The 23,845-nt window shown below is 32.4% G+C and overlaps 1 protein-coding gene across 2 annotated transcripts; it reads right to left on the bottom strand.

Annotated features, from left to right (window-relative positions):
* Positions 1 to 267: 267 nt before the first annotated feature.
* Positions 268 to 21,971, bottom strand: LOC124365950 (cytochrome P450 4c21-like). Of its 2 annotated transcripts, none has more exons than XM_046822094.1 (13): positions 21,720 to 21,971; positions 17,420 to 17,616; positions 13,062 to 13,168; positions 12,504 to 12,594; positions 11,968 to 12,147; positions 11,595 to 11,661; positions 11,354 to 11,486; positions 10,011 to 10,074; positions 7,078 to 7,178; positions 4,924 to 4,992; positions 2,822 to 2,990; positions 1,859 to 2,038; positions 268 to 1,113 (listed from the first exon to the last, which is right to left on the bottom strand). In XM_046822094.1, the coding sequence occupies exons 2-13, from the start codon at positions 17,586 to 17,588 to the stop codon at positions 956 to 958; spliced, it is 1,488 nt and encodes a 495-aa protein (XP_046678050.1). In that variant the 5' UTR covers positions 17,589 to 17,616; positions 21,720 to 21,971; the 3' UTR covers positions 268 to 955. The 2 variants fall into 2 exon arrangements, with proteins under 2 accessions (XP_046678050.1, XP_046678049.1); XM_046822093.1 differs by having other exon boundaries at positions 17,420 to 17,613; positions 21,720 to 21,970.
* Positions 21,972 to 23,845: the final 1,874 nt, after the last annotated feature.

The following is a 23,845-nucleotide window of genomic DNA, read 5'->3' as shown; positions in this document are numbered from 1 at the left end:
ATAATACATAGGATATTTATTAAAGTAAACACTATTTTCAAAACCTGTAAAATCATGAGAATATATGTTTACAATATTATAAAACATGCATAGAATTTTTAAAAATGGCAGTTTTTGTTACATTTGTTAAAAAATATATTTTAAATAAAGGCTTTTTAGTTATTTGTTTGTACTGTGAAACTTTTTCTTTCCAAATTTATCTTTTTCCAGCAATGATGTGTACTTGTAAAACAACTTAGGTTAATAAGTATATTGTAGACCCAAATGTCAAGAAATCAATTTATGTTTTATTTTAGCTCACAATGTTATACAGTTACTGATGTAGAATTGTAGGAACTTTGGGATAGGATACTAGTCACTTCCAATAAAAGAATAATATCCTACTTTTATTTGGACCAATTTAATCACCTTTCATTTAACAATAGTCAAGTTTAAAATAAGACAGCAAAACTAAACCGCCTCATAATTAAAGACTTGTGTATTCAACGGAGAGGATTGATTGTAAAAGAAAATTAAAACAAATTGTTTAAACATTTAGTAAAATAGTATAATATGATCTATAATAGTATAATATAATATGATAGTATGATATGACATGATTGAATTTCATTTTATCAAACATCAGTATCTCTAAAAAAGTTACATTTTTATTTTGTAATTGTAATTAGTAATGGAGTCCTATTAATAATGAACGCTTTCATTATATGGCAAACAGAGTTATACAATAATTATGGGGAACATTATAAAAGTAGTGCCTTTAATAAATGAATAAAATATGTTCTGCAAGATATTAAAACAAAAATAATTTGTAGTCCATTGAGTACAAAATATAAAAAGCGTCAGTTTTGCAAATGGTGTTTTTTAAATTCTGAGATTTAAACTTAAGATAGCTAAGCAATGTGTAATAAACCAATTCTATAGGTCACTTTTGTAAGAGATTAAAAGTAAATCCTTGCTATCGTGGATGGAAGGAGACCAGAAGAGGAGTCTTGCTGTACATCACCACCTTCAGCTCGTACTCTATATCCGACAGTTTAGTGTGTGACGTCACCCTTAGGCGTCTCAGGATATGGACCAGGGCTGTCTTCAGAAGCATCATCGCATATATCTTACCTGATAACACACCCAGTACAGTATCGTCTGTTAGGTGAACGTAATCAATAATATATTAAAACAGCGTTTTCTCTGAATGTTAAGAAATAGAAAATTAATTACAATGAATCATACTTTACGTCCTAATGCCTCTAGTAATTTTCTATTGCTGTATGTAATTAAGTTCTGACTATATAAATGTTGTTTAAAATTAGTAAAATCCACCAAATTACAAAGTTACATGATAGGAGGGAAAATTTCATTTATATCTGGCTTACCGCACTATATTTTTATAACAAACTTACTTCTAGACGTCATATGGTTTTTCACTTCTAAATATGCAACATCGAGTTCAATGAATGTTATCTCACGGGATTTTGGAAAATTCTTAAACAAGTTAAGTACAATCATATGACATGTTAACATGTGATATAGTGGTCTACTGTGCATCTTTTGACAGATTTCATCTGTAGACTTTACATTTTGCATGAAACTACATTTCTACACGGACAAGAATGAGGTTGATGAAGGAATTTTGGATACATTTTCAAACTTGGACTTTGGCGTCATTGAAGGTTATTACTCAGTAGACTGTCACAATTACCCTTTTTGCCTAGTTCGGCTTCATTTTTTATACGCAACGCTTAGTAATAAAGAGTAACTATTAGAAAAGTTATGAATATAAATCCCTTGCTCACAGAATAATTTTTTAAGGGCTACGGCCATTAGTGTTTTGTCATTTTGTGTTAATCTATGAGTTGCTCACCTATGCAGTTACGAGGGCCAGCGCTGAACGGCAGGAAAGAGTGGTTGTGTCGTTCCTTTTGTTTGTCTGGAGAGAACCGTTCAGGCTGGAACAGTTCAGGTTTTGGGAACTGCTCTTCGTTCCAACCCAGAGCATGGAGCATTATCACTACTCGACTACCAGCTGGCAGTGTGCATCCGGCTGGAATGAAATAGTGCTTATAGTATAGTTGCAAAACGCTCATTGTATGGAAGGTGAAGGTGGAAACTAGTTTGGAACCATGAAAGTATCTAACTTTATCCAAATTACTGATAAATTAATTCAATAATTAGTGTACTGCATGCTGCTACAAAAATATAAAATTGTCCTTCCATCACTGTTGGAAGAAGTAGGTAGATTTTGTGACACATTTTGTGATTTTTTAAAGGATTTTTCATGCATTCATATATTCAATATCTTAAAACAGTTCGAGACACAAAATATAATATAACAAGCAAAACGTTTATGAAATACTATAAGAATTACGGGACAGTTTTAGCTTTTTCTCTACGTTCATAATAAACCATTTGTAAATGATTTTTAGTTAAATGATCGCCATAATGTGAGGAATTGGCATACCAAGCTGGTCAAAGAACTTAGTCAAAATATTTAAAGAATCGAATTTTTCACAATTTTTGAGCTGGTTTAAGCGTTCCTAAAGCCAGTTTTTGGTAATTGAAAAGTTGTTATGTTACTAAAATGTAATAAAAATCTCTAATCCCGTTCGATAAACCAACACCTTTCATATTACAACATTTTTTTGTAAATCTTATAAGCATTCCTTGCGTACCAAGCTGGCGAACTACCTTATCTAAGAGTCCTGGCAGAGCAACTACTTATTGTGATTCAATGATTATTGAAAAATTAAAGTAGGCTACTACCATCTATTCGAATACAATACATGTAAATGAAGGTAATTAGGTAATAAGGTAATCAACAACTTACGTAACTTAGTATCTTTGGTGGCTTTCCTCATGATCGTAACTATGTTACCGTGGAGTCTAAGGCTCTCTAGGATGACCTGACCAAGGTACGTCATACCGTTAACGTCACCAGCGGTAACGTCACGGTCCAAGTCTCCCATTACTTCCTGGATCTCCATGAATATCTTGTCCTAAACATGGGAGATAGAATGTAATTAGATCACTGATTTCATATCCATGAATATCTTGTTTAAACAAGAAAGCAATAATGTAAGTAGAATATTATTAGGTATTCTGGAGTGGCGATGTCATGGTGAAGGTGTCCCTATACTTAAATGGCAACAACTAAAGTCTTGCCCTAAATATGAGAACTAGAATATTATTAGGTATTCTGGAGTGGCGATGTCATGGTGAAGGTGTCCCTATACTTCCAGGACAACAACTAAAGTCTTGCCCTAAATATGAGAACTAGAATATTATTAGGTATTCTGGAGTGGCGATGTCATGGTGAAGGTGTCCCTATACTTCCAGGACAACAACTAAAGTCTTGCCCTAAATATGAGAACTAGAATATTATTAGGAATTCTGGAGTGGCGATGTCATGGTGAAGGTGTCCCTATACTTCCAGGACAACAACTAAAGTCTTGCCCTAAATATGAGAACTAGAATATTATTAGGTATTCTGGAGTGGCGATGTCATGGTGAAGGTGTCCCTATACTTCCAGGACAACAACTAAAGTCTTGCCCTAAATATGAGAACTAGAATATTATTAGGTATTCTGGAGTGGCGATGTCATGGTGAAGGTGTCCCTATACTTCCAGGACAACAACTAAAGTCTTGCCCTAAATATGAGAACTAGAATATTATTAGGTATTCTGGAGTGGCGATGTCATGGTGAAGGTGTCCCTATACTTCCAGGACAACAACTAAAGTCTTGCCCTAAATATGAGAACTAGAATATTATTAGGTATTCTGGAGTGGTGATGTCATGGTGAAGGTGTCCCTATACTTCCAGAACAACACTCAACTCTAAATATGAGAACTAGAATATTATTAGGTATTCTGGAGTGGTGACGTCATGGTGAAGGTTTCCCTATACTTCCAGGACAACAACTAAAGTCTTGTCCTAAATCTGAGAACTAGAATAATTTTTAGATATTCTGGAGTGGTGATGTCATGGTGAAGATGTCCCTATACTTCCAGAACAACAACTAAGTCTTGCCCTAAATATGAGAACTAGAATATTATTAGGTAATTCTGGAGTGGCGATGTCATGGTTAACGTGTCCCTATACTTCCAGGACAACAAGTAAAGTCTTGCCCTAAATATGAGAACTAGAATATTATTAGGTATTCTGGAGTGGCGATGTCATGGTGAAGGTGTCCCTATACTTCTAGCACAACAACTAAAATCTTGCCCTAAACATGAGAACTAGAATGTAATTAGATATTCTGGAGGGGTTAATGTAATGGTGAAGGTGTCCCTTTTCACTTCCTGAACCTCGATTAAAAAACTTGCCCTAAACATGAGAACTAGAATATTATTAAGAAATCTGGAGTGGCGATGTCATGTTGAAGATGTCCTTATACTTCCAGGACTACGACTAAAGCCTTGCCCTAAACATGAGAACTAGAATAATAATATATATGCTGGGGTGGCGATGTCATGGTGAAGATGTCCCTATACTTCCAGGACTACGACTAATATCTTGCCCTAATAATGAGTCTTTGTATTATTCAATTTAAATACCCTGCAGTTAAGTCCATGATGTTTAATAAACGGACCTCCTGTACCTGAGCTCTTTAAATCATCGACGGTCTTACTAGGCTAATTTCTTTATTCTTAAATATATTTCGAGCTTCACAAGGCTCTTACTCTTTTCCACCATTGTTATGTTTCCGCTATTTTTAATATTGCTTTTGAGTTCAATACCAAATGGATCATAAGTCACTATTTATCAAAGATAAATCTAACAATGCAACTCTGAACGGAATTATTTTAATTAATCTTTTATCATGAAAAGTAGAGAAGTGTTATGTTTATAACATAAAAGAATATTGCTGTAATTTTTTGTATACACTATGCGGAATTGATCATATTTTATGACGAATTCCATACCTTACCTGGATTTCCGGGTGGTGTCCCAAAGTAAAAATCAGTAGATTCAGACAAGAAACAACTGTGTCAGATGCCTAAAACAGAATAGTTATCCTGATTATTTTGCTTCTGCTAATACACTCTATGTGTTCACGCTTCATAGCACGACTTGAAAACTTCATATTATAATATTTCATTTCTAGACCAAATTGTCAAAGAGTGTGTATTCTTAAACATAAGCCACAATTTCATGATGATAATTTGCATAGTATATCTTGCTACTTTCTTTCAAACTTTATAGTGTAATTCTGGGAAATATACTCGTATCGCCTACGCGCAAAATTCTTTAACGCCCAATTGTGGTAATAGTATAATTTTGGATATTTGCTCATAAAAACATTAATTATTGTAATAAGCTACTTCAATTAATGCTTCATTATAATAAGATTTCGGACATTTGCCACAGTTATGGGGTCAACAATTCTTTAAGGACTGTAAGACATTAGGTTAGCTTGGACGAAATGAATAAATACAAAAGTTATGACTTTGATCACTTCAATCTTACTAACATAGAGATGATGATCTGGACAGACTGGCGATGGAACAATGTATTCTGACCTTGTTAATTGGTAGAATTATGGAATGATGAATAGTCAGTATGCAAACGTGAGTTGATGTTCATATTCCCTTACATTTCGTGTTATTGCCACCATACCTTCTTTCTAGAGAACTAAACAGATATCCCATAAGATGTTATGAATTGATCGTGTAGATTGACGTTCCTAAATAGATTTTGCTATGTCATCGTTTCTTTGCGAGTAGTTACTATGAATTTTGCCCGAGGAATAATAATTGAGAAGTTCAAAAATATATAACGTTAACTGAGAAAACATTAAACATTACAAGTTATTAGATACACCATTAGCTTAAATTTTATTTAATTAAAACATATAAGATGACATTATTGTTGTTATTTTATAAAGTATGACGTTAAACTGTTTTATCCCTGCTATGTTTAGTCATAAATTCATGAAAGCCTGACTAAAAATAGAATAGAAATAGAATAAGTATTAAACAGATACATAGATTAAGCATTGCCTTTAAAATGATTAAGCTAGAACCTGACAAATTTACATTTAAGTATTGATGAAGATTTGGACTGGTCATCTTTTAGTTTATGAATCACCATACAGTGTTGCTGAATTGATTTTATTAATCTGACGGTACGAAATAGAAAGGGTATTATAAACATATCCAGAAAGGGAAGAAGGTGTGTAAATCAGTGTTATAAATTATTAAATACCAAAATATAACCAGATATTGTACAAGTAAGAAGTATGCATGTGAAAGAAACGAGAAATTTCATTTTATTCCATTAATTATTTTATTTGAAATAGTGTATACATAGTTTAAATATTCTCCTTATTTGATTTTTTATTACTACATTTATGCATTCACGTACATTTTAACTTCTAGAAAGTTTACACTTTCCAGTTAACCTACACTGAATGCAACAGAAACTGATCTCACATCCGAGCAACCATTTGGATGTCCAGGAGTGGCACATTACTAACCGCAAATGTATTGGGGTAGAAGGGTCAATCTATAGGTGTCTATTAGCCTGGACGTGAGGGAATGCTGTGCCTGCCCGCTTTGGCTTAAGAGCTGGCCTTCCCTTCTTCTAAGTTGTTACGAGAGATATAGCCCGCTATCCCTCCTCATGTAAACTTGTCAAGAGACGGCCCCTAACCTCAACCCTACCTACTCTGAATATCCTCTCGTTCCGGAAGCAAGTGAAAATGTCCTTTTAGGAGAAAGTATAATGACACATTTTTCAGCTTCTTGCCCTAAGTGAACAATAAAGAATTACATGCCTACAAAGTTTTATTCCATTAAACGTTATTATTTAATTGTATGCTTAAAAATGATACAGAAACTAAAATATATGGTAAAGATTTGATATTAAACAAACATTAAGACATTTTTAAATTTCGAAAAAGTGACTTTATTTACAAACAATATACTATATTATTATTACATCAATCTGACATGACTTACTCGGTTTTAAAATAAAAATAGATATTTATCAGTCAGACATTTTATTCATATCTAGAGTCAGTATATACAGATTGTCTGCAAAATTACTTTATTGGGCTGTAAATTCTGATGTTTATACTTACACCTGCTATCATAGTAGTAACTTCATCCCTCCAATCATGGTCTTCCACTATTAGTGGCAGATTATCAAACATTACATCCAACAAATTTATTCCTGACAAGCCTGAAAATCAAACATGCATATATATGAGTAACTGTATATTTTTGAGGTAAGGTACTTTAAAACACATAAAATTTCAATCCTATAAATTAACTCATTCCAAATTTTCCGTGTATATAGAAATCCACACACTAATACAGAAATCTGCTTTGGTCATGTTATGAGAGAGTCCACTAAACGCTTAATAACCTACTGTTACCCATACAGGACACGGTAGTATCATGTATTAACTGGGGTTTAGTCATCATGGCCGCATTATTCTCAGGCAGATGTGAATTATAATAGAGTTTAACAACGTTTAACCCTCATCATACTGGTCATGATGTATAGACTATAAAAAGTGGGCTAAACTCCCTTCCCCTACGCACATCGTTCGGTAAGCTGACGTCAGTATAGGCCGGCCTATAGTGCACGAATCTTTGTTCCACGCCTTTATTATTGAATACGTTTTCAAGGTGAATTTAGTTAAACTTTATTATGTATATTAAAGTTATGAGAGTAAGGCTTAACGTTATTATGTTATATTAGAGAAAACCTTATCTTAGGCTTATAATAGAAACAGAACTTGTAAATTAACCGTTTACCTGTAACTCTTCAAAGCTTTATGTAATATTTTCAGTTATATAACTACATAAATAATTACGCAATAAATATTAGTTAAAGTTTTATTTTTATTTCAGTGGCTAATAATATAATTATAAAACATACACGTGACAACTTCTTTTTATGCTATCACACAGCTACACATTATCTCTCAAAACAAAAAAGGTTTTTCTTTTAGAAGTAAATTCAAATTATGTCTCAGATATTCTTTAAAACGTGGTTTTCGATATACTTTGATCTTTGACTGTAAATTCAACTGATAATCTTCAACTAATAACCTATTTTTCTAGTTTCCTACTTTGTTTGTTTTATTTTCCTAATCTTTCTTCTTTCAACTTCCAGCTTGAATAGAATTTAATCCTCATTGCAATCTTCGTAAAAATAAATCTACGTTTGAGGATGAAAGTGTTTTTTGGATTTTTTGTTAGATATTTTCTTGTTCCAACAGCTTTTTTTAAATCCCATTTTTAGCCAAGAAGTTATATAATAATATAACACAATTAAGGACACCACTTATAAAGTGAATTTTAGAAGCCCAGCTTTTCATAATGTACAATGATAAAGTTAACATTGCTTACTTAGATAGCTTATTTTAAATGCTTTCGTTTAGTTTTTTCTTCGTTATTCCAAATATGTTAATGAAAATTTCCCTATAAATGACAATTCCAATCCCGTTCGTATGTTTTTGTTTTTAACGTTATTAACTTTTTTTTCTTCTTCCAAATTTATTATTTTGTCAGATACTTTGAAATTGATCAATTTCATACCTATGTTTGTTATATTCCGTCTCAAAATCTACAGGTCGTGATAAACATCTTTCTGTAGGATTACTAGACTAACTTCTTTTGCACTTCTTAACTATTCTTTATGTTGTTTCTTTATTTGCCTTTTATCCCTCTCAATAAGTGACAATTTACCAACAAAAGAGGTAAAATTTTTAGAGAATAACATTTTATTTTTATAATTTTTCGTCCTTCTCCTAAAAAAGCTGCTTTCAAATTTTGCAGAAAATCTGACTCCCAAACGTGTGTTGAGATGACTTTGGATTGAAGGAATTTTATCTTTTGCACAGATCAGCCCAAATTAACCTCGAATCGTCGAATTTGGGAAAAGTGAAATAATATTTAACTTCACTTAGTTGTTTTGTTGTCACATCGCTGTTTGGTTTTTGTTACACTCTGCTACAGTGCAACAGGTCCTAGGCATTATGGTATGTATGTACTTTGTTTAAAAAGCAAAGAATTATAGCTCAATTAAATAATTAAGGAGAGAAAAATTAAAATTATTGTCTTTACTTTATTGAAACAGTTGAAAACTGGTAGGCCTAGTAAATTGACCAAAACGTTCTATAAAGGCTTACTGCTAGGTTATGTCACTAAATGTAAATATATAAAAAAAGGTTTTGCTGAATTTGCATGCAAATTTTAAAATTTATAACTATATTTATTACTATGGCACATATAAAATGCCATTATGGTAATAATGTCTATTTTCAAATTGATTTGCATCCCAATTTTATCGTTACCATCGTAGTTACCCATACGACGAAAGTAAATAAATCTGTTAGCGCCAAACCCATGGAGTAGCATGAATCAAACTCGATGAAATGAAGCACCATACGAAGTATCAAGTTTACAGGTTCGTTCGTGTTGTGTATGGACAATCAAATAGGCAGACAGAAAAAAATAAAATTTATCCAGTCCCTCAACTGCATTAGTCTTCACTAACACTTAGCCAATAATTATATGGGTGACATATTTTTAAATATCTGTTACACATAAGTGTAGGTAAAATTCCTAGTACATTCCTTCTCCCTAAACACCTCCTTCCAAATTTAATCGCATTAAATCAGTGTAATAATCTGGGCTTCTATTTTGTAAATTTATAGATTTATGTGATTCGAAAACACATTATTGGCACCTATCGCTTTGATATACAGAAGAAAAATCTTCCAATGACACTGAAAGATCACCTTATGACTCTTGGTATTGTTTTTTAAACATTTTAAACAATTACATTATCAACTTTCATCAGACTACTACACGATGTAAAGGGCAAATCTTTATTTAGGTGGATAGTGCTTTGATTCGAGAATGTTTATAGTTCTCTTATAAATCATTATTAATGAAGTGGTGACAAACAAACGATAAAACAGTGCTTTGATTTGAGAATGTTAATAGTTGTCTTGTGAATCGTTGGTGATACAGTGGTGACAGACAAATGTCTACTCACGGGCATTACCCAGATTTGGATCTGGAATTATTCCCTTTCGAATAGTCTCCTCTTCTTTACAACCCTGTGGGAAGAATTAATATTTCAAATAATAACGGTATATATATATATATATATATATATATATATATATATATATATATATACATACACACACACACACACACACACACACACACACACACACACATATGTGTGTGTGTGTGTGTGTTTGTATATACATAAAAACAAGCAGCTATTTATATATGTCAAAAACCCTCGTATATATAATTCTAAGTATAGATGAGTCGAGTGAGTTACTTATAGCTATTACGTTGTGTCTTTGAATTAAGAATTGGTTTTTCAGTTACAGGAAGAATATTTTAAGACTTTATAAAAGTACGAGTACAATTAAGAGGCCACGCTAGTCAATCGCCGGCCTCGCATATGAGACTCCGTTTTTTACATGGGGATAAGGTGTACATTGAAAATGTACTGAAAGTAACGCGTCTTAAGGTAAAATGTAAACTGAATATAAATAAAAACAAGCAGTATTACCACTTAATACTACCTTTAGGAACCTTGAGACAAATTAAGTTTCTGAAGGAAACTTTTAGTATTTTTTACGAATTCCTAACACAGATTTAAGTTAGCCCCATCTTTAAAGCGGAGCCTGAAAAACCAGCCCTGCAGACAATACGAACTATAATTTTGTTTACAGACTATGAAAGAGTTCCACTTTATTTAAACTGTTCATACATTGTATTGAATATTGAAATACACGTATGATATTATAAATACTTAATCAGTATATTTAAGATGAATATATTTGACAAAACTCTACCGAACTATGGGATGCGTAAAAACTACTTTAATCTACCACATGTCATAAATACGACTTTCGTTGCTGGAGCTTGAAATGCAATAAAGGTTGAGTTGCCTTTGAGGTGAATTTATAATTATAAAACGCTTACTTCAACGTAATCTAAACTTTAGGTAAGAAAGAACCGCACTTTATTTTTGTATCTTTCATTGTATAATGTATACGTATCACATATTTATTAATAAAACAATAATTCTATACGATATGCTGTATTTATTATGCGTAAATAAGCAAACAGACTTTTATACTCAAATTTATTATAGATTCATTGCAAGCAGTATTCAAAAGTAAGCATTACCAAAATGCGTAATACCACGAAACAAAACTAGGTATTATTTGTCTAATTTTTATTATTTCATATTAATATTTGTTCTGTTAGTTTGTGATAATATTTTAAAGTTTAAAATAAAGTGGGATCTGTTTGGGAATGAGGAAATTGGATGCTAATATACATAATATGACCAGATCTACTTCAACATACCTGATTGATAGTGTTCATAAATTTGCCCATAATTTTGTGAGCCTGCTTCAGCTCCTTCCAATAGATCAAGTTAAACAGCCAGTCCACGTGTAACCAAACTTTGAACACTCTTAAGATGAATATCCTGCCTATACTAACAGAAGAAAATGCGTGTCATGTAGTCATAGTGTGTGTGTAATGAGAAATAAAGACCATTGGGTACATTATGCATTGCTAAACTTAAACTATAACGTCTACTTACCTATCAAGTACGTATTTTATGTCCGTCTTTGTTTCATCAGAAATGGGGATTCTTGAAATTACCGTCCCTGTAACGATACATGAAACAGAGTCACTGATTGCAGTGCATGGTTTATGTTCTTAGCATATACATTGGCCAAGCAAAGCTGTGACAACTATAACCAAAGGCCGTCTTAGTACGAGATCGTAAAGGTCAGAGAGCAGAGGCGTATAATATATCATAATCTGCATATTATAGAGTCGTGTGTAGAAGTGATTGGGAATTCCTCTCCTTCTTGGAAATGCTGTTTGATCGGAAAATGGCAACATAACTAGTTAGGTTGAGAGACAGCGTAGTGGTTAATTAATAAATTTAAACTTAAACTAATACTTACTTAAGCTAGCATCCAAGGCCATGTCGAATATGTCATCTGTGCGATCTGAAGGTGAGGAGCTGACAAAGAACCGGTCTGTTAACGTCCTACCTACGTTATTGAAGACCGGAAGGAAGTGCTCCACATTAGAAGGATGCAGCACGGGATTTATCAGTTTCCGGTACCTCTTCCATATGTGAACTGTAATACAAGCGTAATTCTTTGCAAATATATGTGTGGCAGTCCGAAATAGCAACGGGTAATACCGTTAATTGTAGCTCATGTATAATATAGTCCTTTACTAATTTTTAGATTCAAAATAAATCATACTGCAACGTTTAAAGAGCAAAAGCTTATACTCCGTTATAATCACATCACCTTTCTTAAAAGAGTGATTTATTTGTATCCACTAGGATTTTGTTATTATGGTAAACATCAATTTAGATCATAAGTAATAACTTAATAGCTTATTTTTTAAACTAAAGACGTAATGATAGTGAATAACTTCAGACTGTCAACATACAATTAAAACATTTTTAACAACTACTTAAGCTTACCCGGAGCAGAAAGAAGACTATTACCCACAAATGTTTTGAACAATGAGTAAACTTTATCTCTTTCCAGTGTACTAGAGCAGTTTAAAATAACCTGAAAAAGAAGTAGTTTAATTAGTAGTTATGCGGTTTTAACTATGTGTCTTACAATAGAGATAAACGGTACGAAGGAGGGCAGAATTTGAGATGATCTTTGACCGTGAGAACTCGAGCAATGGTAGGCTCTAGTTTTCCAACTTAAATTAAAAAGAGTTCATTTATATAAGCAGCAAATGTATATTATATTCACAAGTATAAAAACAAGTTTAGCTGAAACCTGTTATTCGGTTAGTCTAGGGTCTTGTTTAACCACCTGAGTACTAGTGTATCATCAACAGGTGGTATTTCTCACCAGTGAATACCCCCATTACCCAACATTCACGAACATGTCCAATGTGAATGTTCCAAAAACGTTAATAGGAAGGCCAGGTCTTTGACATTAGGAAATTTGAATTTTACCTTTGCTGTTACCGTACTTACACGGTAAAAAAGGATCGAAACTTTATGTTTTAAGAGGCTTACCTGGGCATCCGCAGGTTCTGCCACTACAAACAGAGGAACTGGGCCCATCCAAATGCAAAAAATGCCTTCGAACGCTGTTGTTATTTTTAGTAAATTTTTAGTCACATCTGAAATCAGATAATAATTTTATCAAATATAATTGTTAATTTAACCGACAAACTAGGACGATGGGGATAAATTACTCACTAAAACTTTACTGTCTTAGATAACGTTCTAGTTCTAGTATGTAATATTTATAGAGCTATACTTGAGTTTCCTTTGTTGAAATGATCAAGAATTATACAATAAGTAGGTCTAATAATCCTATCTCAATCTCGATTTACTCTAAACGTAAGATGGTTTAAATGGAAGAGATTCCACCTAGTCTCCAAATCTCAAATTCCAAATGTGCTTAAAATAAAATTTCCAGAAAGTTATGTAGGGATTTGTCACACTTTATATGTGGCATTTATTCAAAAGACTCCTGAATCTGACTCTTCCTGATGTTCCATCGTTTATGGAATCGGGGTGAAAACAACCCACAAGGAGGAAAAATGAAGAGGGTGTTATGAAAAATTCTTCAATAACTAAATGTAAAAATAGTTCAAGTAATAATAATTCAAAATCCTCTTTTTGGAAAAAATCTATAAACGCTCAGTTTACTTAAAATACTACTTGTGGCCTTGTTTGCTAAAAGCTCGGATTGGAATTGTCTACAGCCACGCTCGATACGTTTCTCATCGCTGACGACAGTATCTACAATACTGAGTATTACGCTATGAGTATGGTATACGACGCCCTATATCACGTGACAGAGTGTGATATGAGTGAGTATATTATGCCTCGGTACAATATGTTGGAATACTTAACGTCTGACGACAGTATCTACAATACTGAGTATTACGCTATGAGTATGGTATACGACGCCCTATATCACGTGACAGAGTGTGATATGAGTGAGTTTATTATACCTCGGTACAATATGTTGGAATACTTAACGTCTGAGAACGTTCAATACAATGGGGTTCTCTTCACTGGACAAAGAGCGACAGTTTCATCTGTACATGTATGATCCTCATCCAGTGAACTAGGAAAAGATCTATAAACCTGATACGTTTTTCCATTGCTAGAGTCATTCAACACTGAATTAATTTTGTTTTCTAATGCTGCTTTGGATGTGTTGGTGATACAATTTACTGCAACTTGACTAAGATTTTATCTATCGTCCCTCCTTACTGGTTCACTAACCAATGCACCAAAAAATTTTCGTACAGTTGACATCATGAAACGAACATGTAAGACTAAAATACATTTTCAGACAAGAAAAATTAAAAAGAACGCTTTGGATGACCCTAAAAAGTACAGTCTTAGATTTTTCACACGTCCATTAAAAAGTATAATCAAAGGCCATTGAAATAAAGTGGAAGAATTTTTCAAGGCCCGATTAGGTACCCGGGGGCGTAGCACCCAGCTAACCAAAGGCAAGCTAACCAATATGTATAGAGACTTATATAAGTTTTCAATTTTATTTTATATAAACTGATTAAAAACTATAAAATAATAGTTATTTTTTAACTTTTTTCTATAAAATTATTTTGAATTATTATTTTTTTGGAAAAACCTCACAATATCTTTATAATGTATATAATTTTTCCTGTGATAAAGGTATGTTCTTAGTCATATTCTCTTCCAGTAGGGTTAATGATTCACTTAATTCATTTACGCTTCCCCACACTCCATCAGCCAGTCACAAGTAGTGTATATAGAAGCGTTACAAACTGCTGTATTGCATTGCACCCAGCATATGGTAGGGGAGACTGTTGTACCTCGGATCACATTTTGTTCATATATTTTTAACATTGGTTGTTCTAGATTTGATATACCAAGTACCATCACATTTTGTTGTCAATATATTTTGGCATATTTGTGCATACGTGGTTTTTCATATAAAATTCCCTATTTATTATTTTAAGAATGTTTTATTTTTATTCTACAAATGATTCATGATACATGAAGGTCATGTACCATGGATCACACCCTCATGTATCTTGGATCACTAACTTCGTGTACCTTGGATATAGAGGTTTTTATAACAGTGACAAATAAATAGTAAAGGAAAAGTATGTTTTTATTTATTTGACAAATGAACAACATAAAAACCTTAATTGTACAAAGAAATAACCAGAAATAGAAACATAGAATATCAAATAAACGCCTGAAAACTTGACAAAGATGTAATTATTTCACATTGTAGTTCGAAACGTCAATAGGAAAACGCATTTGCCCTAGTGTTATTGAGGAACCCGACAATACACAGGGTTTAGGTAATTTTATGACAATGTCCGTCCTCACTTGATACGTCGAATATTTCAGCAGATTCTTCTACAAATTTCCTAGTAGTTTGAATTCTCTTGTAGAACTGTATCTGATATTCGAATCCATCACTGTCTTTTGAAACAATCTGACCCACATAATGCTCTGGCCTACTACATTTTCTCTGGAATCTTACGAGAACGTAATCATCTGGTTCAAAGGTTACTCTTTTTAAATATTTCTTCCTCCTGCTGCTCATACATTTCTTCATTCATCTGTTCTAATAGTCCCGCGTAGGTCTCAATTTCAGCATCACTATCAAAATTATCATTAGAAGTGTTATCATTATCAGAGTAACTCTCAAAAAGCACTTCTTTAACAGCTGGCTTATTTTTCTTTTTATTCTTACATACAATGCCAGAAAGTCATCATCGGTGTACACATTTCTATCAAAAGGGTATATTCCAGGCTTTTTAAATCCTTGTATGATATTACTTGTACTGAACGCTCTAGAAAAGATCAGTCCAACAACTTCAGCAATAGAATATATATATCAAATGTTTTGCCAGGATTGTTACAGAGCCAAGCTTCAACTGCCTGATTGTAATAAGTCTTTAACGGTGCATAAATGGTTAAATTTATGGCTTTAACCTATGCGATGTGTGTGGGGGGGAAGGTTAGTATTACCACACCAGCCTCCGAAGCAAGTTCTAAAACTTCCAGTGAAAGATGCTTTTCATGGTTGTATATTATTAGCAAGACACGTTCAGCTGCGGAGGGTTTAGTATGCTTAATGAAGTGGTTCATAAATTTAACATACAGCTGTTCATTTGTCCACCCGGAATAATTTGCCCCACCAATTGTCCCCGGGGGAGCCCCCTAATTGGAAAAATTAGCATTGATGGCATGTGATTACCAAGTGCATTAATGCAACAACTATTAATGCAACTGCACTAATGTAACTAGCTGTCCACGTTCTGCAGAGATCATGCTGCCAAGTTGCTTAATACCTTCAGGGGCAACTATCTTTGAAGGATTTTGAAACGTTGTCAACCCGGTTTCGTTCTGCTTCCAGATTCTTTTTGGTGGAATAGGTCCGAATCGTTTGTGTACATCTTCCAAGTTGTTGTAAAATAGGGATAAATTGTGCTTGTTAAAAGCACTTGCGCGAGCGAGGCTTGTTTTTTGAGGTTTCCTTATTGACAAATTAGCGTGCCTGCTTAAATAGCTCCTCATCCATTCTTCCCCTGCCATTTTATTTGTATCCCAATTATTTGGGTTTTTTTAGTTATTTGCAACAGCAAATTTAAATGCCAACTTGCGAACTTCCCTTTTAGTTATCCCATACTGCATTTTAGCAACAGTTAGTTTTAAGGTACTCATTGAGTTTAATTTCTTCCTCATCGTTAAACACTTTCTTAACATCAAATTTAGCCCTGTACTCGTATTGATTTTAACCTGATTCCTTAAAAGCTTTAATGTGACGATGTAATGTCACAAATTTTATGTTAAAAACTCTGCATGCTTCCCTAATTGATAATTTTTTTCAGGTGATGCACAAACTGCCTTAATGGCGTTCTGTAATGCTTCTGTGTTTCTGGATCTCTTTTAACACACGTTTTGCTTTGTGGCATAGCTTCCTGAATCAAACAAGTAAAGATAAAGAATAAAGAATAAAGAATGATTTATTTATTTTCTCAATTTCTTACAGGCTACATACATACATCAATACCATAGATATGTTACATCATGTACCAATGATCCGTGATCCAAGGTACACGATGCAGTTTTGATCCATGGTACACGAGGGTACTTTTTCTAGAACAATCTAGCCTAAAACTTATAGGTTACAACGTCATCAAGGTACAAAAGTCTCCCGTATATGGTCGGTAGTTGGAACAATAACCACATTTTTTAAGTACTGATACTAAATTATTGCTAACTAAACAAATTCAATTATGGCTCTGACCTTATAGCCGTATCTATCTGAAATATAGATAAGACTATATTTACAAAAGGAGCCTAACGGATTAATTGTAGTTTCCATAGACTGAGAAGGCACTTACTAACGGTGTCACCAAAGAAGAGGAGTGCGTTACCCAAGATGGGCAGGGTGGGAGGACACGGTAGTTTGGTAGCGGTGGCGAGAACATGTCTGTACTGCCATCTGAACCGCAAGTACATTGTCAACAGGAGTACACAGACAGCGTACAGTAGAACCAGGAGAACTGACATTGCCGAGACTGTACTGGTGTCGGAGCTGCTAGGAATATGAACACAATAATTATATTGAATTACTAAGTGCACCTAACTGAAACAATATATACTAACCCATTCTGCCGAGACAATAGAAGCTCGGTCACCACCACACCGTGATCCAATGTAGTCGTGCCGTAACTTGTGTGCCTGCAACCTTATATCTTGGCTTTTTTACATTGTCTTAAACAATATATACTATCATATCAGACCATCGGGACTTTAGAAGCTCGCTCACCACCACACCCGTGGTTCAATGTAGTCGGGCCGTACCGTGGGTGTCTACCTCCATTTATATCTTGGCTTGTTTATATTTCTTTAGACTATATAAACCTGTTTACATAAATATTTAATTAAAATATGGTTTTCTGTAATGATGTAAGTAACAGAGATAGTGGTCAAATTAAGTTTTGTGCCAGCTCTATATGGTTTTATCACTGGTACTGAATCAAAGATATTATGGAATATAAATAAGATTTACAAGTTATGATTGGATATGCCTTGAATGCAGACATTTTGTACGTATATGCAGACAGCAGTGCTAACTCAGCTACATCAACAATACCACACACAAAGAGTTCGAAATGGACGTAATACTTAATATTACAGTGGGTAATAATAAAACCATCTATTAAAACTAATAATCATTCATTTTGTGTTAAAATATAATAAAATAATAAACTTATTTGATTTAATCTTAAATCAAATTGTTATTATATTAAATCTGTTGATCTTATAATAGACTGTTTGAAGTTTGTTGACACTGGTGTAGTTTTATAGAAGTTGTATGCAAAATTTGATTTCGTGTGAATCAAATCAGGTCATTATACCGAATTTGGTGATCATACAGTAGGTTTCCTTAAGATATGTCGGCACTGGTGTAAATTCATAAAAATATTAATGTGAGCGAGTAAATTAGGCTCTATTTTAAATCGTTTGATTTTAAATTAGGTTTTAAGGTCTATTTTGGCATTAGTACAGTTTTTTAATAACTTCCAAGTCTTACCATCACATTAATTGTTTTATGTGATAATGGTTCATCATTTTGTATATTTTGCTATTTGGGTAGAGTGGCATAAGCCAAATCTACATAGTCCCATTTGGTCCACATTACAAAAATTCAAGTAAGTTATGGGCTTGCTTAAGACAATGAAATGTTCTCGGTGGTAATAAAAATAGAAAATTCTAAAAAATTTAAAGATATATTAAGATTAATAATTATTTTTAGAAATGGGAAATGAATATACAGTTGACGAAACCGTGTTAAATTATTTTTAAAACGAAGTGAGAACTTTATCTGTCAAATACTTTGACATGATCGAATTTTTGCCAGTATCAGTGCATGATATTAAAACCGTCATGAATAATTTTTAAATTGAAGCAGTTGGCATGAAGCCATTATGCACCTGGTGAATGAATCATTGTTAAGTGGAAAATTTCCAATGTAAAACTAGTAATTTTTGTTCACTACCAAAGGTGACTACTCCTAAAAGTGTCCCATCAGTTACGACCCACAGCAATATTGGCATGTCAGATTTTGGAAGATTTTCGAGAAGACTTACCCTTGTACCTACTAGTCCTTTACATGAAGCATGAAAAAATAATGCCAAACAGATAATCTAGGTTATTAATAATCCATAGCACATACACTGCCATAGTAAACATTTTGTAATTAATGAAAAACACGTGGGAAAGTATTTATCTTTGGTGGTACTGGATTATTTGCAGCCTTTGACTCTATATATAATAAATTTATAACTGGTAAAATTTATTTCAATGTTTTTGGCAAACATTCTATTTATAGAGTCACGTTTTGTTAAGAAGACAGATTACAGGTTGCTAGGTTGGATTGAGCCGCACTAGCATAACGTTGTGGTGTTCCTCAAAGAAACTGCCTAGGTCCAATGTTAATTAGTATGTACACCTCTGCCCCCGCTCCCACAGTTATATGAGGAAATGCACTATCTATCAATATGCAGATGACTGTGAGCTTCACTCATAATAATTATGAATTGGAACTTATTGTATGCAAATTGTATTCACCTGTTCAGTCAATAATAGCCTTAAGTAAATATTGAGGAATGTTATACTCCATCTGGCGCCCCAAAATGTTATACGGGATCCACTGAAAGTGGCTTGAGGGTTGAAATTTGCCATAACTGCTTGTTGCTTATTACTAAAATAAATACCTTAGGTGTCATGCTTGAGACTGACATTATATTTCCTGATCACGTTATTAACTCAATTTAGCGAACTGTTGGCAGGCTAAAATGTCTGTATTGATTTAGGAACATTAGTTAAAAGATACAGGCTACAAATATGCTTGACGCCGGGACAGAAAATCATTTACGAGGAAGCAGATGGAAAGAATTATCAAAGAATAAACTGTTTTTGTGACATTGACATGTTGAAGTGAAGCCTTCAACAACCTACAAGTGAGGAGTCTTTAGTTTTATGTAATAAAATAGACATTTTACTTCTTCTTTTTCTCGGTCCGCTCAAATCTTAATATATAATTTTAGTATAGTTTTCCTACATTATTGTTAGAAAATGTGTTAGTAAATAAAAACTATGCGTGTTGTTAGTAATTATAATGAAACGTGTTATGAGATTAGACAAGGAAATTTCTCTAAATATGATAGAATTCCACAGTAGAAAAGTGTTTGTGACCTATCTCTGTTGCGTACACTTCACTATGCCAATACATTCTCGACTTCAATGTGGAATAATTTGTGAGGAAATAACGAAAAATTATTCGAATACCAAATACAGAAGGTAAGAGTCACATAAAACTACGAACTGTTTACGAGTCGTTATGGCTAAATGGAAATGAGATATTTTACAATAAGTAAGGCATTTTCATATGAGAAGTGGTATTCTACAACCAAATATCTCTTTTGCAAAGCAAAACATTCACACAAATTTCTTTTTCGGATTTCTAAAAGTCAATGTAAACGAGATCATGACAACAGTGGTTTTAAATATTGTAGTTAACTTATAGAAGATTGTAAAGTAATAAAAATTCCACATTACATTCATGGTTATTCATGATAGAAATTGTATTTTAAATGTAATAATAATTTAGCCCCTAAGATAACGATTGCTGGTGAATTTATTTTATTTTTGTTTTAATTCCACATTTTAATTATTAGCCTAATTTACTAATTCTCAACGAAAGTTATTTTGTTTGTTTATATATATATATATATATATATATATATATATATATATATATATATATAGCAATAAAATAAATATGTTTTATATACATATTATATATAAAAACATTTATGTGTTATTTTAGCATTGTTACAATGCATTTACATAATTTTTATGTATCTAATTTAATTCAATAGGAACATAATTCTGCCGAGCTCATTTTCTTATTGTATTTCAATGTTGTATTTTTAATAATACTGAATTCACATTGGTTATTCAATAAATAATACTGGTAAATCGCCAGTTTTATTTTATAATTGTGTTTGTAGTATAATTGACCTATGACGGAAGTCATTCAATCATTCATATTTAGTTCCATTACGATGGAATTACTAATGCCCTTAAGGGATCTGATACACTAAACGTGAAATGGAGCATTAAATTTATACCCATACTTGTTAGAATGTGTTTTTATATATTTAGATGTTGCGGGAATAATTAGTATTTTATTTGACATAAGTATAACGATGTACCGACCTAGAATACTCAGGCACCAGACTAAGTAGTCAACCATATTACACAATTTGCCAAGTTATTATGATTGTTATTATCCTTAGTAAATATAACATTCAATTTTAGAAACGTTCAACATACAATATGATTGTAAAGTTTAATACAGCTTGAGACTTTACAAAATATCTAATTGTATGACTTTAATGCTTTATCTGCCTGCATAAAAATAATGGATTACTATAGTTTAGTCAGAAACAAAAGTTATTGTGCTACTTTTTAGTTATAACATACATGAATATTGTTTTTAGTTTTCTGTAATTGAAGAAAAAAATTACCTGCCAATGTAATTTTCTTGGGTTATATTACAATTAATATACGAAAAAGTGTACAACATTTAGGACATATAAAGAGGACGATTGTTTAATACTAAGTACATACCGATATACGAGTACGTCAGCTCAGTCGTGTCGTCGCTAACAGACTAGTTCGTACAATGCAGGTTCTTTGCATGATCAAGGTTATGTACATGTCAAGGTCTCTTCGCTATTTTAAATGTGGAAGTAAACATATGGAGATCATAATAATAACCTATAGGTACTTTCCACGACTAATTTAATACATTGAAAGTAACAACAGCTTAGTTGATTATTAAATTTCGGTTTAAATACAGGAAAATAAAAATAGAAAACTACAAACAACTGACACCCCTTAACTGGAACAGGTTTGATGCTTCCGACTTGTGTAAGCATGTCTTCAGCGAGCACAACCACTTGCTCATGTGTTGACGGATTTCTTTGAAAAAAGTATAGTTGGATATAGTATAAAAATTACTAAAAATGTTATCTATTTTTTTAACTTCACCGTTTTTTATTTGACTTTAAAAAGTTTAATTTTAAACATTGTTGAACTTATAACAAAATCTAAAAAAAGTATTTCTCCAAACTTTGGTAAATTTAAACTGTTTAGTTATTTTTATGGAATAATTTAAACTTCCACCATTTTGAAACGGGTACAAGGAATAATATTATAATTATAAATAGTTAATAGATGTTCTTAACATTTGATTGTCAACAAGGCCTACCAAAGGTTAATACAATTCTTGTTTCATAACTTTATATTAACTATTTCAAACAATATACATTTTTGTATAAAAAACACATAAACACAGATAGTCGGAAAAAGTAATCGTTTTAGAACATCTCTTCATATTAAATTGTGTGCTTATTTTTTATGTGAAAACAAAATCCCTATTTATTGGAATACTTTTAAAATACGTTTCTATTAGATAGACCATTGCAATGATATGTTACAAAATAGTGGTTGCAATTTGAAAATTTAAAGTTACACCAACCGAACCCTCCTTTGAAAAGGGAAGGGGAATTTTGTTGTCAATAAAAAATCCAAAAAGAGTATTTTACTAAGCATGGTGGATGTTGAACATCGATATTTCAATCCGTTTGGAATTTATCCAGGGGTACCAGGTCTTAACTTACACCCTGTATAGCTATACTAGTAATTCATTTAATAATCCTTGTAAGTAGCGTATAATTGACTCAGCACTTAGATCTAATAATAGTTACATTTTTAAGCTGTAAGGACGTCATACATCAAAGGTTGGTGTGTTGTAAAGCAAGATGTTATAATTGAACCATAATTTATATTTTTGTTAATTTATTATATTTCGAAATATTCTACCTTATTTTCAATCAATTCGGAAACTCCAAAGACTATGGACAAAAATTATACATTGCCTCTTAGTTTTTACGGTAATATATGAAATTTCTGGCTTAAACATAGTGTTAACACAGAATTTACACATTTAATATTTTGTAATAATAAAGAAAATATCAATATGTTTGTAATACTTTGTATTTTATTAGTTTTTTTACTTTGCATTTTATTTATTAATTCTTCAGGTTTGAAGAATGTTTCAATATTTAACAGCACCAGCGAATAGTTTTATGAAGATGCAGTTAAAACTTTAATAGCAATGTTATATGGAAAATCACTTATTATATGGCCGTTTACTATTTACTGTTTACTATTTAGTAAAACATTCAAAAGATCCGAAATGTTTTCTACAAAATGTTATATTCACTCAGTTCTTTACAATTGCAGCGTTTCCCAAAATCGAAAATGTCCGAATGGTAGTTTAGGACATAAAATGTATAAGCTAACACAAAACCACCGATAATAATTAACTGGCTATGGTATCTGTATATTTAAGATTAACAGTATTTGATAATAATTCAAATATGTAGTATAAAATTATTAGTATAATATTCTATAAGTTTTTTTATGTTTATTTATGCTCATATATTTAACATATTTTAGTTGATAAAATATAATTTGCTTCCTATAAAACATTTTCCACTTAGAAAATGACCTTTTACAATAAGCACCATAGCAATAGCAATGAACTCGTAATCTAGTAGAGAAAGTACATAATAAGTGGAGTTTTGTTGTTGACGATGGAAGACTTGAAAGGATAACAGAATTTTGAACGTTTGCCATTGTTAAATATTACAAAAGGTATAACACAAATACCTCAATACCCCCCCCCC

This window comes from Homalodisca vitripennis, chromosome 7, assembly GCF_021130785.1.
Source record: "Homalodisca vitripennis isolate AUS2020 chromosome 7, UT_GWSS_2.1, whole genome shotgun sequence".
NCBI classification, from domain to species: domain Eukaryota; kingdom Metazoa; phylum Arthropoda; class Insecta; order Hemiptera; family Cicadellidae; genus Homalodisca; species Homalodisca vitripennis.
Note: the sequence above shows the minus strand (reverse complement) of the source record. Positions and strands in the feature narration are given on the sequence as shown.

Excerpts from the sequence above, each read along its gene's own strand:
- LOC124365950 (XM_046822094.1), bottom strand. The coding sequence starts at position 17,588 with ATGTCAGTTCTCCTGGTTCTACTGTACGCTGTCTGTGTACTCCTGTTG. Across the intron at positions 12,595-13,061 it reads CAGAACCTGCGGATGCCCAG|GTTATTTTAAACTGCTCTAG; the intron begins GTAAGCCTCTTA and ends CTTCTTTTTCAG. Across the intron at positions 7,179-10,010 it reads TCCAAATCTGGGTAATGCCC|GCTTGTCAGGAATAAATTTG; the intron begins GTGAGTAGACAT and ends TTTGATTTTCAG.